The sequence below is a fragment of the Danio rerio genome, chromosome 24, assembly GCF_049306965.1.
Source record: "Danio rerio strain Tuebingen ecotype United States chromosome 24, GRCz12tu, whole genome shotgun sequence".
In the NCBI taxonomy this organism is placed as follows: Eukaryota; Metazoa; Chordata; class Actinopteri; order Cypriniformes; family Danionidae; genus Danio; species Danio rerio.
This window is the reverse complement of record NC_133199.1, coordinates 14349379-14365550: the sequence shown is the minus strand read 5'-3', so window position 1 is coordinate 14365550 and position 16172 is coordinate 14349379. Positions and strand designations below refer to the sequence as shown.

The 16172-nt window shown below is 32.9% G+C and overlaps 1 protein-coding gene across 2 annotated transcripts; it reads right to left on the bottom strand.

Moving 5' to 3' along the window:
• Positions 1 to 350: 350 nt before the first annotated feature.
• On the bottom strand, positions 351 to 13713 carry LOC141380690 (myelin-associated glycoprotein-like). Of its 2 annotated transcripts, XM_073940693.1 has the most exons (8): positions 13606 to 13713; positions 6374 to 6450; positions 4048 to 4428; positions 3269 to 3586; positions 2881 to 3141; positions 2698 to 2788; positions 2471 to 2528; positions 351 to 1633 (listed from the first exon to the last, which is right to left on the bottom strand). In XM_073940693.1, exons 2-8 carry the CDS (start codon positions 6438 to 6440, stop codon positions 1394 to 1396), a joined length of 1416 nt encoding a protein of 471 aa, XP_073796794.1. In that variant the 5' UTR covers positions 6441 to 6450; positions 13606 to 13713; the 3' UTR covers positions 351 to 1393. The 2 variants fall into 2 exon arrangements, with proteins under 2 accessions (XP_073796794.1, XP_073796795.1); XM_073940694.1 differs by lacking the exon at positions 13606 to 13713 and having other exon boundaries at positions 6374 to 6690.
• Positions 13714 to 16172: the final 2459 nt, after the last annotated feature.

Sequence of the window (16172 nt, the reverse complement as noted above, 5' to 3'; positions counted from 1 at the left end):
ATCTAACCACTGACTAATACAAGCAGCAGTACTTGAGAAAATGATCATGTGTCACACAATATCTGTCATCATCTAACCACAGCCCCCACCCCCACACATATCTTAAAATCAGTGACAGTTTTTATGAAACCTGCATTTTACAAAATGTCTGCTACAAGGTATCAAACCACATTTACAATCATGATATATTCCTATATTCTCTAAATTTTTATTTTTTATAGCCAAAAAAAAGCTTCACTAGAAATCATGAGATAAATAGTTCTTATAAATAAATAAAAAATGAGAGTGAAGTTACAATAGGATTTTGTTCAAAGATCTTCTGGAAATAGGAAGAAGAAAGTCACATTTTTGTCAAAAGAGATTTATATTTGAATGTAATAGATTATTGTTAAACTGAAACACTCATTCAATGGGTAAATCATTTCACAAATGGCTAAAATAGTAAAATTGGGCTTGAAATAAAATTATATAAATTGGTCAATAAATAATTTACAGTGTTTAAAAGTTGAAATCTCTTGCAAGTCATGACCAAAGTTGACCTGACTACCCTCTGCATTCACCTGCATCTCTTTTATATTTCCATAGGGAACCACTGCAGCCCCATGCACTGCAGTTAGAGAAATTATATTACATAAATTAATAATGTTCTAAATAATTAATTCAAGTAGGTGCCTGTTAAACTGGGAGAAGAGTAAACATACACACATTGTAAATAACCAGCCTGATCTTATAAGGAAACATAAGTATTTTACGTTTTGTCAGTTTAGTGGCTAATTCGTATGAATTTGTACGAGTTGAGTCGTACAAAAATGTACGATTTTAAAAAGGAGGCATGACACACAACCCCACCCCTAAACCCAGCAGTCATTGAGTGATGGGTAAATTGTACTAAATTGTATAAATTAGATTCATACGAATTAACCACTAAATCAAAAAGTTATGAATTGCAGTGAGATTGTGTTGCAAAAACACACATTGTCAAATGTGTAAATTTTATATCATTGCTGGTGCATTTCATGTATTTTCCATTATTTTTAATTAAACTGATAAAATACAAAAAATATATATAATTTATAGTAAGCTGAATTAATCATTAATGTAAATTGACATCAATGTAATTGACAATGCAATAATTCACAAGTAATGTTGCTACCTGTCAGCTTATTCCACTAACTTGCCCTACTAACAGTCTACTATTATTCATTATTAATATCTGTAAACAGATTCTCTACACAGAGGGTATCAATATGGACCATTTTAGTCCATACTGATATCTTATAAATTTCAATACTATTTAGGTACCTTTAGATTATCAATATACCAAGGTAAAAATGTCTACCTTTTAATAGGGTACTACCCAGTGACCGCTTTGAGTGCATAAAAACAGTAATGTTTATTTTTTCACTTGAGCATAAATGTCCTCCCGTTGAACATTGAAGGATTTAGTTTTTTTGAGTAGAACATGCACTTGTGCATATACTACATCTGAAGCATTTTCATTGATGTCTTCTGCTGAATTTCCCTCTGTGTTGTGCTTATTCTTACAAAAGCTTTGAACATCAGAGATTTTGTTGTCCTGGTTAGTCATGGTGAAAACATCAGCATATGTGGAGTCAATAGTTCTATCCTGAGCCTAAAAATGTAATCAAAAATATTTGGTGTAGGGTACCAGCACTACAAACATGATCATTTCCTAGTATAGTTTTGAACATTATAGATAAGAGTAAGAGTCAAAAAGATGATCGAGAGCATAGGGCCCTGCCCTGAAATATTATTATTGTGATTTCATACGTTCATTCTGTAATTTATTGATTAAATCATTCATTTATTTAAACACAGATCACAGGGTGTGCAATAGTGGGTCCACCACAAATTTTTATTGTAGCTAATGAAACAAATAATTCAAGTTTTAAAAATCATTAAAATTGTAAGTTTTCATCTTTTAAATTAGGTGACACCTGAAGAACTCTATTTATAGTATCAATTAATGTGTGTTGAATTAACATAATTGCAAATTAAAAACACTATTTGTACTTTTAATACTGTTCATTGTTGATTCATGTTTTGGTTGGCTGATTTACATCAGTTTCTTGCCAACTACTTCTAAGTACAATTAATTAGTTATGTAATAAATAACCATCTCATGAATTATGAAACAGTATTCATGATCACATGCTCAAAAAATTACACTTGCTGTTTGTTCAAATTACTTATTTAAACTGAGCTGAAACATCACAGTTTAACAAAACAGTTTTTGGGACAACTTAATTGTTTTATGTTCAATCCATTTAAATTTGTAAAAGACTATCAAGTTAACTTATTTCCTTCTTGTGTTGTCCCAACACAAATAAATTGTGTGGAATCCAGCATTTACAGTGCTGTCTTTGCATAGAGCCTAATAATCTAGGTGCAGTATGATCAACACTCATCAACTCTCGAAACATAACAAAGCAGAGGACAGGGCACAAACCTGATTAAGATAATCTTTTTCTCCAGCATTCTCTTCACTGTTTGTCTTCTTTGTGATCCTGTGTGAGAAAATAAAGAATTCAAAACTGAAAACCTGACGTGTGCACAACCAACTAAAGAGCTGGTCTGAATAGCAACTGTCATATGTTGTAACTAGCTAAGTAACAAAAAGCACAAATCTGAATGCTTATTAAGAATGACTTTAATTGTAAATGCAACTAAACTTACTTTGTATAAAAACCAACAGCAGAGAGCATCAGCACTGCCACAGTTCCTCCAACACAAGCTGCAGTCACAGATATGGTGAGTTCATTTTGTCCTATGATATGAGAAAAGCTTTTAATTATTGAAGGTTGTAAGTGATCATCATTTCTTTAAGTCTGCATATTACCTTGATCTATGTAAACTTACCTTTTACAGTGAGTTGGATCTCTTCTGATAACTGACTGCCATGTTTATTCTGTGCTGTGCAGTAATACCGTCCAGTAATAATGGAAGTAACGATGAAAGTAATGTGTTCTCCTATAGCTACAGGTCTCTTCTCTTCATGTTTGTACCAGGTGTAATTCACATTTGATGGACTGGCTTTGCTACTGCAGGTCAAAGTCACATTGGTGCCAGCAGAGAATGAAGCAGATGGACTGATGATGATGTGAGTTTCTTTTGGAGGAACTTTGACAGAAATAGAAGCACACATTATACTTCACACTAAAGCTTAATCGTGAATAAAGAGATTTATTATTTTATATTCATATTTATTTCATGCCAGGAGTTTGAGAAAGCACTTCATATCTCTTACACTGGACTAGTAGCATCACATTGGTCATCACAGTTAAGTTTTTAGATTCATTTCTTGGATAAGTAACAATGCAGGAGATGTTCTTTCTGTGGTCGTTGTATGAAGCTTTGAAGGTCATGAGTGAAAACACTGATTGTGTTTTATCGGGGTTTTCCAGTAACTGTGTTGTGATGTTGGCAGATCTAGGAATGTAAGACCAGGATATTGTCGGAGGTTGTTTTGGGCAGGGGGCTTCAGCAGAGCAGCTCAGATTCACTGTACGTTCCTCCATCACATTGGACAGATTCTTGGGTTCAAGTTCAGGTTGTTTTGCTAAATCTACAAAATAGATGGTTGTGGTTCATTGTTAAAAAACATACAAATTTTGTTTATAATAGTTACATTTGCATTTATGTATTTATTGGGAAACTTTATATGCTGACACAATATTATGCGTCAACATTTAAATTAATTGTTTGATACAGTGGTCTGATTATATACAGTGAATAAATTGGGGCTGCATGGTGGTGCAGTGGGTGGCACGTGTGAATGAGTGTGTATGAATGTTTCCCTTTGATGGGTTGCGGCTGGAAGGGCATCTGCTGTGTAACATATGCTAGATAAGTTAGCAGTTCATTCCGCTGTGGCGACACCAGATTAATAAAGGGACTAAGCCAAAAAGAAAATGAACGAATGATTGACTGAACTGGAACTTAATTATTTATCATGCATTTTGCCCAAAGCAGCTCTCAAGTGAAGGCATTAAAGCATTTGGTGTAGACAGTGGAGATTATATTTACCTCTGACACTGATCCTCACAGGTTCATTGATAAATGTCCCTTTAAACACATCTGGCTCTGCTTCTAGTCTGAAGTAGTATTTGTCTGAGTGGTTCATCATCATGTTGTAGAAAACAGTGGTGCAGTTCCTCTTACTGAGATCCCCAGTCATCTGTATATCGCTGAATCCTCTAATGATGTTTTTACTGCTATTAAAAGCTATAAAACTGTCTGTGTTTACAAACTGTGATTTATTTTTTAGCCAGACGCCATGAAAATACTTGTCTGTTTCCTTAAGTTTGTCTTCAAAATTGGAGGTGTTGAATGTACAGGGAATCTGCACACAAGAGCCTGTCAAAGCTGTTACTGTGTGCGGCATCACAGCAGAGTACTGAACATCAGCTGAAACATAAAAACATATTGGTGGCTTAAATAAGTGGTTGTCAGGTAAAGGTTTGAAATGGACAGTTAGAATATAGTGTCCTCTTTTTTATACATCCTTAAATTCTTACAATGACTGTCTTACAATCTACTGACTATCTAAATATAAATATTTAAATGTATTTTTTCTAATGTTGCTTATCAATACAACAACACTATACAGGGACACAAGGCAGTTAAGCACATTAAAGCAACTGCAATATAATGGTATCCTTATGAGAAAGAAGTCTATTCAGGTGTGCTATTAGTATTTAAAAAAGTACACTTTTTATGCATTTCTCTAAAAAATGTAATTTAGGTATTTCCCAGAAACCTAAGTAAAATATGAAGTAAAAATATACTTTAATTATACTGACAGAAATGTATGTTTGACCTATATTTGTTTATTGACAAATTCAAAATCTCTAATTTATGTAATTTTTAAAAGGTCTAACCATGTGAAAAAATGCAAATATTCTAAGCGTTCTTGCATATCATATAGACTTTCATCAAAAGTGTCAATGATTAGTTACTTTTGCTAAGTAATATTAATTTGGAAGAGGTAATTTTGTGCTAGGAATATTTTAATTTTTTAACTGCTAACTACACTGAAGCTACATTTTTAAAACTGTTCACATAGTGTGCATTTCCAACATTCTTGACCAAACTCACTCAGACCAACACAATAGTTTATACAGTACAGCTAAAAATAAGCTTGTTTCACTGACCTAAAAAAAACAAAAACAAGAAGAAGCATTTCAGAAATGAACATCTTTCATTTTTGAAGTTTAAATGAATTTTCCTGTATATCATTATGTCATTTTACATTTACATGTCCATTTACCATTTACAAAATGTACAATAATATGTGATACAATTTGTAATTTGTTGCAAACATTATAAAAACATATTTTTTCCTAAATCACTTTGGCAAGTGTTTATCTACACATTCACACAAAACTGCAAGCTGACAAGCTTTGGATTGTACAACAAAACAATTTATGTATTGTAATCCACTTCAATCCACCTATTTGTTCTCGTGGAGATATAGACATTGTATACATTTGTAGTTCTGTTATCATCAATATATTCTGAAATGCCTGTTTTGTTGTACAATCTATACTATTGATGTGAAACTGCACAGTTGGCTCTCAATGACAGCCCTCAGTTTTCAACATGGTCAAGAATAAAGTGGCTGAAAGTAGGAATCAGCTACAATTACAATCAGCTTTCTGGCAAAATTGACTTAAAACGTGGCACCTGGATGGAATTTAAATTTATTTTCTTTTTTGAAACTGTTGATCAAATTTGTCACAAATTTGGGAGAATTAAACAAATGTGCTTATTGCATGCTTTTTTGTGAAAGCAATGAAAAATAATTAGACTTCTGTTTGACTGTGAACAGTTTTGAAAATGTGGCTTCAGTACAGTATAGGTTTTGATCGACTTCAAATGTTGACAAAGTTTTACATAAATATGCAATTCCTGAGTAAAAATTGACCCAAGAACAGTCCAGCTCATTCCAAATTGTTTCCTGTAAATTGCACACTTTGTATTAAATAACAAACTGTTATTGCTGTGCTAATTAGACTTGCAGTACTAAAATACTAGTTAACTAGGACAAACTAGAATACTTGCATGACTTACACTTAACATACAATTAGGTATACTTCATCAAATAAACTTAGTGTACTTCTCAATGAAAAAGTTAATTATGGCTTTAGCAAGAGCTATGCTCTGTATTTAACCTCATCTGTAGTCTTTTAAAAGCACTGTGTCAAAAAATGATGGGAAGTTTTACTTGGTGAATTTTCCTGTCCTTTGCAAATCGCATGCCTGTAAACTACTTTATCGTATGTCATTCTTCTAATAAACGCTGTAATATTTTTAAATAAAAAAAAAAAAAGATAATGAATTATGGACCAACCTGAGTGAGTGTGTAGAAACACAAAGCTGCTGATGATTATTATAAATGTGGTCTTGAACACAGACATCGCAGGAACTCTGCAAAAAACACAGAACACTAAAAAAATCAACATTGTTAACTGTAAATATTCCTGCTTTAAAGTTGACAGTTCACTGCAGATTGTGGGCTCTCAAATACTTGATACTTAATATGCTTATTAAAACATAAGTGTTGACAAATTTAATTAATTTTTATTTTAACAAAAATAAAAAGTTTTTTTCCATTATATTTCTTTTTAACCTTTTTTTCTTTTAAGGTGGTTTGCACAAGACTAATCTTACCTTGAAGGGTTGCAGGCAACGATAAAGCAGAAGTTTTTTTGGAAAAACTTCCTGTCTGTAAGATCTTATAGAGATGTGACAATACTGACGTCCCTGCAAAGCTCCAAATTACAAATCTACATTTGCTCATTCTATCACCTATCTATTATTCTATTATTTTATGCAATATATCCAAATAATATATATAAACACTATATAAAACAAACTTAGTAAAATGTTTTATGATAAATAAGGCACAGCACTAAAGAACAGACAGTTATAGGATATGAATATCAATATAATCAGAAGGCTGTTTTTTTTCTTCCTGATCACAGGTTAAGATGGAATGTAAATGCAACATTAATTTATCTAATTAAAGTAATTTAGCATATTTATTTCACACATTACCTGTCATTGGATGTGTTGTTCTTTACTATACATTTTTATTACGTTTGTAATAGACAATCGTTTGTAAAAATGTACATTCAAAAAGAAAAAATTTAGGAGAACTAAACATTTTTTGTGTATTTTACTTTAGTTTTGCTTAAGATAACTTAATCGATTTGTGTTGTGTTTTTCTGCATTTCTTTTTTTCACTGTGGATTAAATATAGTACTAACTGATATTAACTCTGAAATGCTGCACATTTAATGTTACCAGAACATTGTATCAAAATCTATTTATATTTCTGTGTGAATTCACAAAAAGAAGTTAAAACAAGGAACTGCAAACTTTAAGGCTCTTCAAAGGTTTTTCATTTCTGCTAGTCAGTTTAAACATAGCTTTCGTGACATGTTGTAGAATACTGATTCACGTTCATGTGAAATAGAGAAATGCTTTTACAGAAAAAGCTGTTTTGTGTTCATTTTCTAATTATGAAGGTATTCTGATCAAATACCCTCGTGACATTTACATATCATGTAGAAATGTCGGGCAGTGTAAACAGTTTAACTAAACCCTTGAGTAAAACAGTATGTTCGAAGTTGATTTTATAAAGTATATTATGAAGGGATGGTTTACCACACAATGAATATTCAATTAATATTTACTGCACCGCCAAGCGGTTCCAAATGTTTACAAGTTTATTTCTTCTGTTGAAAACAAAAAAGAGTGAGTAAATAAAGACAGAATTTAAATTTTTGGGTGAACTATCATTTAATGTTGACGTATACGTCATACTATAATTATACTAACAACTACAAGATGTACTAGAAGTATACTTGTCTTACTCTAAGAGTACTGTTTAAAAACAGCGTAGCCCACTTTTTATATAGTTAGACTACACTATATCAACAGTGGATACTTAATTATTAAGAAATTTTTAAGTGAAATGAACATTTTATAAATTTGTTATTTAGAATAAAGTTCATTGGTCTTGAATAATCTTTTTTATTATTTTTATATTTGCAAAAATTACAAAAACTCTTATTTTATGTTGTTATTACGCTGTATTGGTCGAATGAATGAATAAATTAATGAATGAATAATTAAAAAGCAATCAATTAAGTTCATTTTGAAATAAGACTGTCATAATAAAAGTTTGCTTTAAAGACTAAAGAAGATATTTTGAAGAAAGCTGAAAATGTGTAACCACTGACACTAGTAGAAAAACAAATAATATGGAAGTCAATGGTTACAGGTTTTACAGCTTACTTCAGAATATATAATCACCTGTTAATTATTATATTAAAAATTATTTGCTATTAAGATTTTAAGATTTGTTATTGGTAAAATGTACTTGGGACACATTTTGATCAAGTACAGCATAAAAATTATGCATTTAATCTTATGACACTTATTTGAGCTTTTAATTATACATCAGAACATGGATCAGAATGAGAAACACGATGTAGTCAAAATCTCTTACATTAAACTTGTAGCGTTACGTTGTGTTCACAGTTGAGTCGTTAGATGTGTTTCTTGTATATGTAACAATGCAGGAGATGCTCTTTTAGTGATCTCTGTATAAAGCTTTGAAGGAATAAAAACATTATCTTGATTTATCTGGGTTCTCCAGTAACTGGGTTGTAATGTTATCTAACTCTATAAACTGTCTTTTGATTGTCTGGGTTTTGACACAAAACTACTGTACTTACTCTGTACATGAGTAGTGAACTCCTTCAGTGTGGGTTGTTTCACCGTGTGAATTTTATAAAAAAATTATCTTAATCTTTTCAATCCCTGATTTTATACAATAATATAAACTGAACTGTTTTTAATGTTTTAGAAATGCTCCGTTTGCGAGATCCTCATCTCAGAGTGAGAAAAGAAAAGTAAAATTCATCAAGTGTCTTTGTGTGAGATCCGTTAACATGATCTGATGCACACTTTTACTCTCGCACCCTTTTAAGCAGCAGTTGCATCTACAATTGGAGCTCTTCTGAGTGCAACACTTACAGCCAAATTCACACCCGTTTAAAGCTTGAGCGGTGGCCTCTATGAGACCAAGACGTTGGGTTTAATCATTCTTATGTGAGAAGTTAAGAACCTTTAAAGGGCCATGACACCCCCCACTTTCGGTTAAAGTCTACTTTAGAATTTATTCAAAAGATGCATGATTAATGGGCGTGGAGCTCCGCGAGCATCGGGCAGGAGTGGGCGTGACCAGCAGGGGAGAATGTGAGCGAACAACTGTTGTTGTCAGTTAGCTCACAAAATGAGACAAACCTTAAGGAGACGCATGCGTTTATAGTTTACAAAGTTAAAATGCAAAGAAATGAACAGTGATTTAATGCCCTGCTACAGTTGTTATTCGTAATTTCATATACACATAACCACAATTTATATCATTATAAAGATAAGTGTGTTCATGTAAACACTAAATGAGGACTTCTCCCTCAATCCCCGTATCCAGCAGACTCAGTGCAGCAGGTCCCCTGACCTGTCTATTTTAACCATTAGCCCTGCTGGTAATCTGGAGGATTTAGGCAAACACAGCAGCACGACGATGTGTCTGAATGTGAACGAACTCCTGATAAAAGACAGCGTCCGCCATTCTCTAATTCTTGTGCTGCTCTCCCGACAAAAATGCTAGCAGCACACACATAGCTTTGCTGTACAATCGGCCCTGACAAGATCGTGGGGGAAAACATGCAACAAACCCCGTGGATCATGGAAACAAACGCATATGAGCCTTCATGAACGGCTAAATACTGTGCCGTGGGTCCCTGTCTCTCAGCTCGGGCTTGACACTGGCAGGTCTGGCAGGTCTCATGAATAATTAAGCAGCCGGCTCTTCTCATAGGATAAGAAAACTCCGCTATGAATAATAATGAGAAACTGACGCGTCATCATTGCACTTGCAGAACTGCGCTACGTCGCCGATTTTGATCCCGCCCCAAAAATCATTTTAAACCCGGAAGCTGAAATTAGCTGACAAAAGCTCAAAATTATTAGTTTTCCCCACAATTAAAGCTGACAGGTGCAAACATTGTTTTAACTGATGCTCATTCCATACAAATCTGTTAATGACTTCAGTGGAAGGCTCAGTGTTCATTCTTAATAATGGAACTTTTTTCTGAGTCTACTTAGAATTTGTTTAGGCAACCAAAATAGGGTTGGGCCATGCATTTCTGGACATACATGACTCTGTAATTTCTTTTTGACATTAGTCTTCCCGTTCAAAACTGGAATAAATACTAACATGCAAGAATTTCATTACACACATTAGCTGATGACATGAATCTTCTGCTCATTTCTTACCTCTCTGTAGCAAAATTTATTAATAAACATTGCAATTACTACAACCCCAAATCAAAAAAGGTTGGCACTGTTTAAAACAAATCAGTGCCCGAACTCAAAATTTTGTTAGTAGGGATGCAATGATTAATCGATTTCACTATAAACCGCACTTTCATTTGTCGTGATTAATTAATCGTAAAGGCTTCTCAACACTGTGTTTCTGCATGGAACAAAACTGCTGCAAATAGACAAAGTTTTGCCAGCTATGCGCTAGTTTAAAGTTTTGAGCTTGTATATTGAGGCGAATATATACACACACTGGATTAAAGGCAAATTTTAACTATGGCTGAGGCTATTAACTAATGATTATTCACATATCCCGTCTTTTGCGTGCACAAGTTCATTATTTAAGGCACATGCATATGCCAAAAACTTTTTTCATTTATTTTTAGGTCCAAAGATGAATGACCCATTGTTTGTTTGTTTTTTAAATTATTTTGTGCTGTATTATTTAGTTACTGAGCAGGAATAAAAAACACTTTACATTTAAGAAGTTTTCATCTGATTTTCTAAACTAGTAGTGTTTTGAAACTTATAAATGCATAATAATCGACAAAACTTTAAAACCGAGATTATTCTTCAGACTAGAGCTGCACAATTTATCATTAAAAGATCGCAATCTCGATTCGACCCCCTAGACAATCTAAATCCAGCATTTCTACGATTCTGTCAATCATATTTTCAAGTTCAGGAGAGAAGAAAATGCGGCTGCGCGAGTCTTTTCATTGTTTCACACACGTTGCTCAGTGACATTGACACGTCCAAATGATGTTGAATGAGTCACATACTGTATTTATAAGGTATAATTCAACTAAAAATGTAATTTTTGTCTTAATATAACGATGTTTTCGCGATCAGGAAATCACACATGACATGAGCTGCTAACCGTGAGCTGTTATCACAGAGAGGGCATGGCAATTGCCAGTTGACTTGGCTTAAATGAAATTTGGCAAGCAATTTTTTTTTTCAAATGCAGCAACAGCCTGTTAACGTTGGCTTGATGGGAAATAATGCGTTGAGCCAATTGAAAAAACTTCAAGTCTGACCAATGACGTTATTGGCCCGATTGAATATTATAAATTGTTATAGCATGCTTTTTTAGTTTCACATTTTAAAAATGTATGACATTTACATTGCTAAAGCAACGTTACTGTATTGTCTATACTCTGTTGTCCAAAAAGAAGATGAATAATAAAATATACAAAATAATGATACACTTAATTCATTTTTTTCTTTCAGCTTAGCCCCTTTATTAATAAGTGGTCGCCACAGCGGAATGAACCACCAACTTACCCCAACACTGGAAATCACCCATACACTACTGCATTCACACACACACACACACACACACACACACACACAAAACTACGGTCAATTTAGCTTATTCAATTCATCTATGGTAATGTCTTTAAACTGTGGGGGAAACCTGAGAACCTGGAGGAAACCCATGCAAACACAGGGAGAACATGCAAACTCCACACAGAAATGCCAACTGACCCAGCTGGGGCTTGACCTTCTTGCTGTGAGGCGATTGTGCTAGCTACTGTGCCACTGTGCTGTGAAACACCAAATTATCAATTAATAATTTTTTTATTTTATATAATATATATAATATAGGGTGACGCAGTGACGCAGTAGGTAGTGCTGTTGCCTCAAAGCAAGAAGGTCACTGGTTGGAACCTCGGCTGCGTCAGTTGGCGTTTCTGTGTGGAAAAAGCATCTTCTCCCTGCGTTTGCGAAACATCTGTTAACTGGGTTAATATGATTTCATGAGTACAGATTACCTTTGTAATACTTAATAATAACTACACACTATAAATCATTTATTAACATTAGCAAAAAGTGAATACATTATTTGTTAAGCATTAACGCTACATTAACAAACTTTAATAAGCAATTTATAACTGCAGCTACAAATGCTGTATTCTTGACTTATAACCACATTTACAATGTGCCTAATAATTGTACTTTCATACTTCGTTAATGATTTATTTTTTACTACTAAATGAAGTACTGCATTATTTACAAATCAGTTATTTAAACATTGTTAGTTGCCTTTTAAGATCATTCAGAATGAGTTAATAAATGATTGATAAACTATATAAATTAACATTTATAATTCTTATTATTCAAATACTAATAGTTAATTTGTATGTTAATGAATCCTTTATTAATTTATCTTCATCCAGTTTTGTGAGCTAATCTAAAGTAAGGACTATTTATGCTTTATAAATCCCTTATAAATGACAATTAAAGGCTGTGTTAAATTCTAAACCTGAAAAAAAATAAACAACATTATTTATTCTATTTATTTTGAATCTCCAGTTATTCAGCAATGTTTAAGCTTCACAGTATTTTTTTTAGAAAAGATTGCTAAGATTATTGTTCATTTGATATTGAGCCTTTAATTGTCTTTTATAAGGGATTTATAAAGCATAAATAGTCCTTACTTTTGATTAGGTCACACAACTGCATGAAGTTGAGTTAATAAAGCATTTATTAACATAGATAGTAACCATTATATGCCTAAATAATACAATATGTAAATATTGATTTCAAAAGTTTATTAATCATTTACTTACTCATTTTGAATGCTCTTAAAAACCCAACTACTCTTAAATACAACTGGTTTGTAAACAGTGTAATCCTTAATTTAGTGATAAAAAATCAACCAGTAAAAAATTATGAAAGTACAATTATTAGCCCCATTAAAAATATGGTTATAAGTCAAGAATACAGCAATTGTTGCTGCAGTTATAAACTGCTTACTAACATCTGTTAATGTAGCATTATTGCTTGAATTCACTAGATGCTAATGCTTAATTAATGATTCATACTGTGTAGTTTTTGTAAACTGTTACCTTTACATTTTATGTTTTTTGACATTTTTTGCACTTGTCTGTAAATATTTTAATTAAACCAGCTTTGTGTATGAGAATTTGAAGTTGTAAGGTTTATTTTGTAGAAATTGTTTCACAATATTGTTTAATAATAAATATATAATATTATATTAATATAATATTATATTATATATTCATTTATTTATTTTCGGCTTAGTCTCTTTATTAATCTGGAGTCAATGAACTGCCAACTTATCCAACAAATGTTCCACGCAGTGGATGCCCTTCCAGCTGCAACCCATCTCTGGAAAACATCCATTCACACTCATAGACTATGAACAATCTAGCCTACCCAATTCACCCGCATGTCTTTAGAATGTGGGGAAAACTGGAGCAGCCGGAGGAAACCCACGCAAACACAGGGAGAACATGCAAACTCCACTTAGAAACACCAACTGACCTAAAGATGTAATACAAATAAAAAATGAATATTACACACAAATTGTATACGAGGAATGTTATACACAATACATTTTACAACCACAAATAGTTGAATACAAATCTTATTATTCTAAAAACTCAAATATGATTTTATATGGCACAAATGCACATTGAAAGAACACTTACACAATAATAACAATGATGTGTAAGGCTTGAAACTTACGCTGCTATTCTGAACCAATAGTCGGAAACAGAAAGCAGTTGAAGGATGGCGTGTTTAAATCCATTATTTATCTGACTCCATTGTAATTAATCTGACTCCATTAAAGTTGTTATCATCATTGATAAAGAGAAAGAATTTCTACGCCTTAAAGCAGGCAAAGTTGTTTTAATAAGTTACATGTTTAAATATACAGACATTAGAATGACATAAACTAACATACTGTATAAAGAAATTAGCTGTAACATATGCACTGCTGAGCAACAAAGACAGTGAAACTGCCTTTGTTAGCATATGAGGCTACGCACTGGTGTGCGGGAGATGCAGTGTAAAAGCCATTCTTCCAGATCAACAAGTACCTTTCCTTATTATACCCTGAGCAAAGCATTGTCAAACATAAGTGAAAACCAACCCCCAAAACCAGCTGAACATGAGAGCAAAGTTGAAGAGATGAAGTGGGGGAGAAGTACATTAACATACTCTCCTCAGGCCATGACCCAACAATAGTAATATAGTAAATATATTGTAGATTGAAATACAATTAATCAATGTCACTGTTGATTTCATCACTACAACACTGAAGTCATAAACTGTCAAATGACACCAAACATGACAAAGATATCAGAAGGAAGAACACACGTAGATGAATTGTGTATGGTGAAGAGCACATGGTTACTGTAAGCAAATGGCAGACATGTGTATCGGAGCTGTGAGGAACTCTGCCTCACCAGGAGGACCCATCCCATGCTTGGAATGTCTCAGTAGTCCTTCATTAGCAGGAAATATATATCATATTTTCTCAGCTTACAGATGATAAAAATATTTAAAATACGACAATTAGAATAGAAAATTAAACAAACTGGAGAATTGCCTAATAATAATTACTCACTTTAATAATTGTAACTTTTATTAACAAACAAACAAACGAAAAACTAAATGATGCTCCAAATAAAAGCACAATTAATGATAACAAACTTTAACGTTATATAATTTTTAGTGCTTATATAATCAAATTTAAAAGCTTTCCTTTAAACCCCTTCAGCTCTGTTGCATGTTTTGCTTGTTTTAGTTTTTTTTAATTGTTTTTTTTTTTTTTTTTACGGAAATTTGCCTCATTGATTTCAGAAGAGTGCCCTGGTCACATACATTGAAATAGATTGATGAATATGGTCTTCTTTTACAGAAAACCCTCCCAATTTTAAGATGCATGTATTGCATATATATTGCACACATATTTGTGTTCTTTGCATTTAAGGCTTTATTTGTGTTATTTTTATTATTTATTTATATAAACCTTCTTTCTGAAGGTTTCATTTTATTCCACTAGTTGACTGTAAAGTATTTTTAATCGTGTTTTGAACAAAAAAGTTTCTATGTCTTATAAAAATCACAAGGTCACATTATTATTATTTTCATTTTTTATTGCATATGAACACATATACAACAAGAGAACTACAAATCATCACACAATATGCCAACAGTACATATTATTACAAGTAGAAAACAAAATAAAATACAGCCTGTGGAATAACATTGAATTGAAATTGATTTGAAAATATATTATAAAGCAGTGGCGCAGTAGGTAGTGCTGTTGCCTCACAGCAAGAAGGTCGCTAGGTCGCTGGTTCAAGCCTCGGCTCAGTTGGCGTTTCTGTGGTGAGTTTGCATGTTCTCCCTGCATTCGCGTGGGTTTCCCCCAAAGACATGCAGTATAAGTGAACTGGGTAGACTAAAAAGTCTGTATAGTGTATGAGTGTTTGTGTGAATGTGTGTGTGGATGTTTACCAAAGATGGGTTGCAGCTGGAAAGGCATCCGCTGCATAAAAACTTGCTGGATAAGTTGGCGATTCATTCCGCTGTGGCGAACGCGGATTAATAAAGGGACTAAGCCGACAAGAAAATGAATTAACATCAATATTTTGGTATTGATATTTTACACTCTCGTATGGTCCCAAATAAAGTAAAGATGATTTCTTTGGTTTCACTCTAATATTAAAATGAACAGTATTAATATTAACATTAGGGATTTTAGTCAGTTCACTCTTAAGGTGTGTTTAAATAACAGATAAATAACTCTTTTAAACGGGGCACCAGACAGATTCGACTGTCAAAATAATTAACAATCAAATATTGTTAATTGAATTATACAAATGTAAAGGTGTTTATCAGCTGGGCAAATCTGGCAATGCAAGAACAACCCAATTGTAATAAATAGGTAGTTCATCTGTTTATTTCTTTAGCTGATTGGTACATTTCAG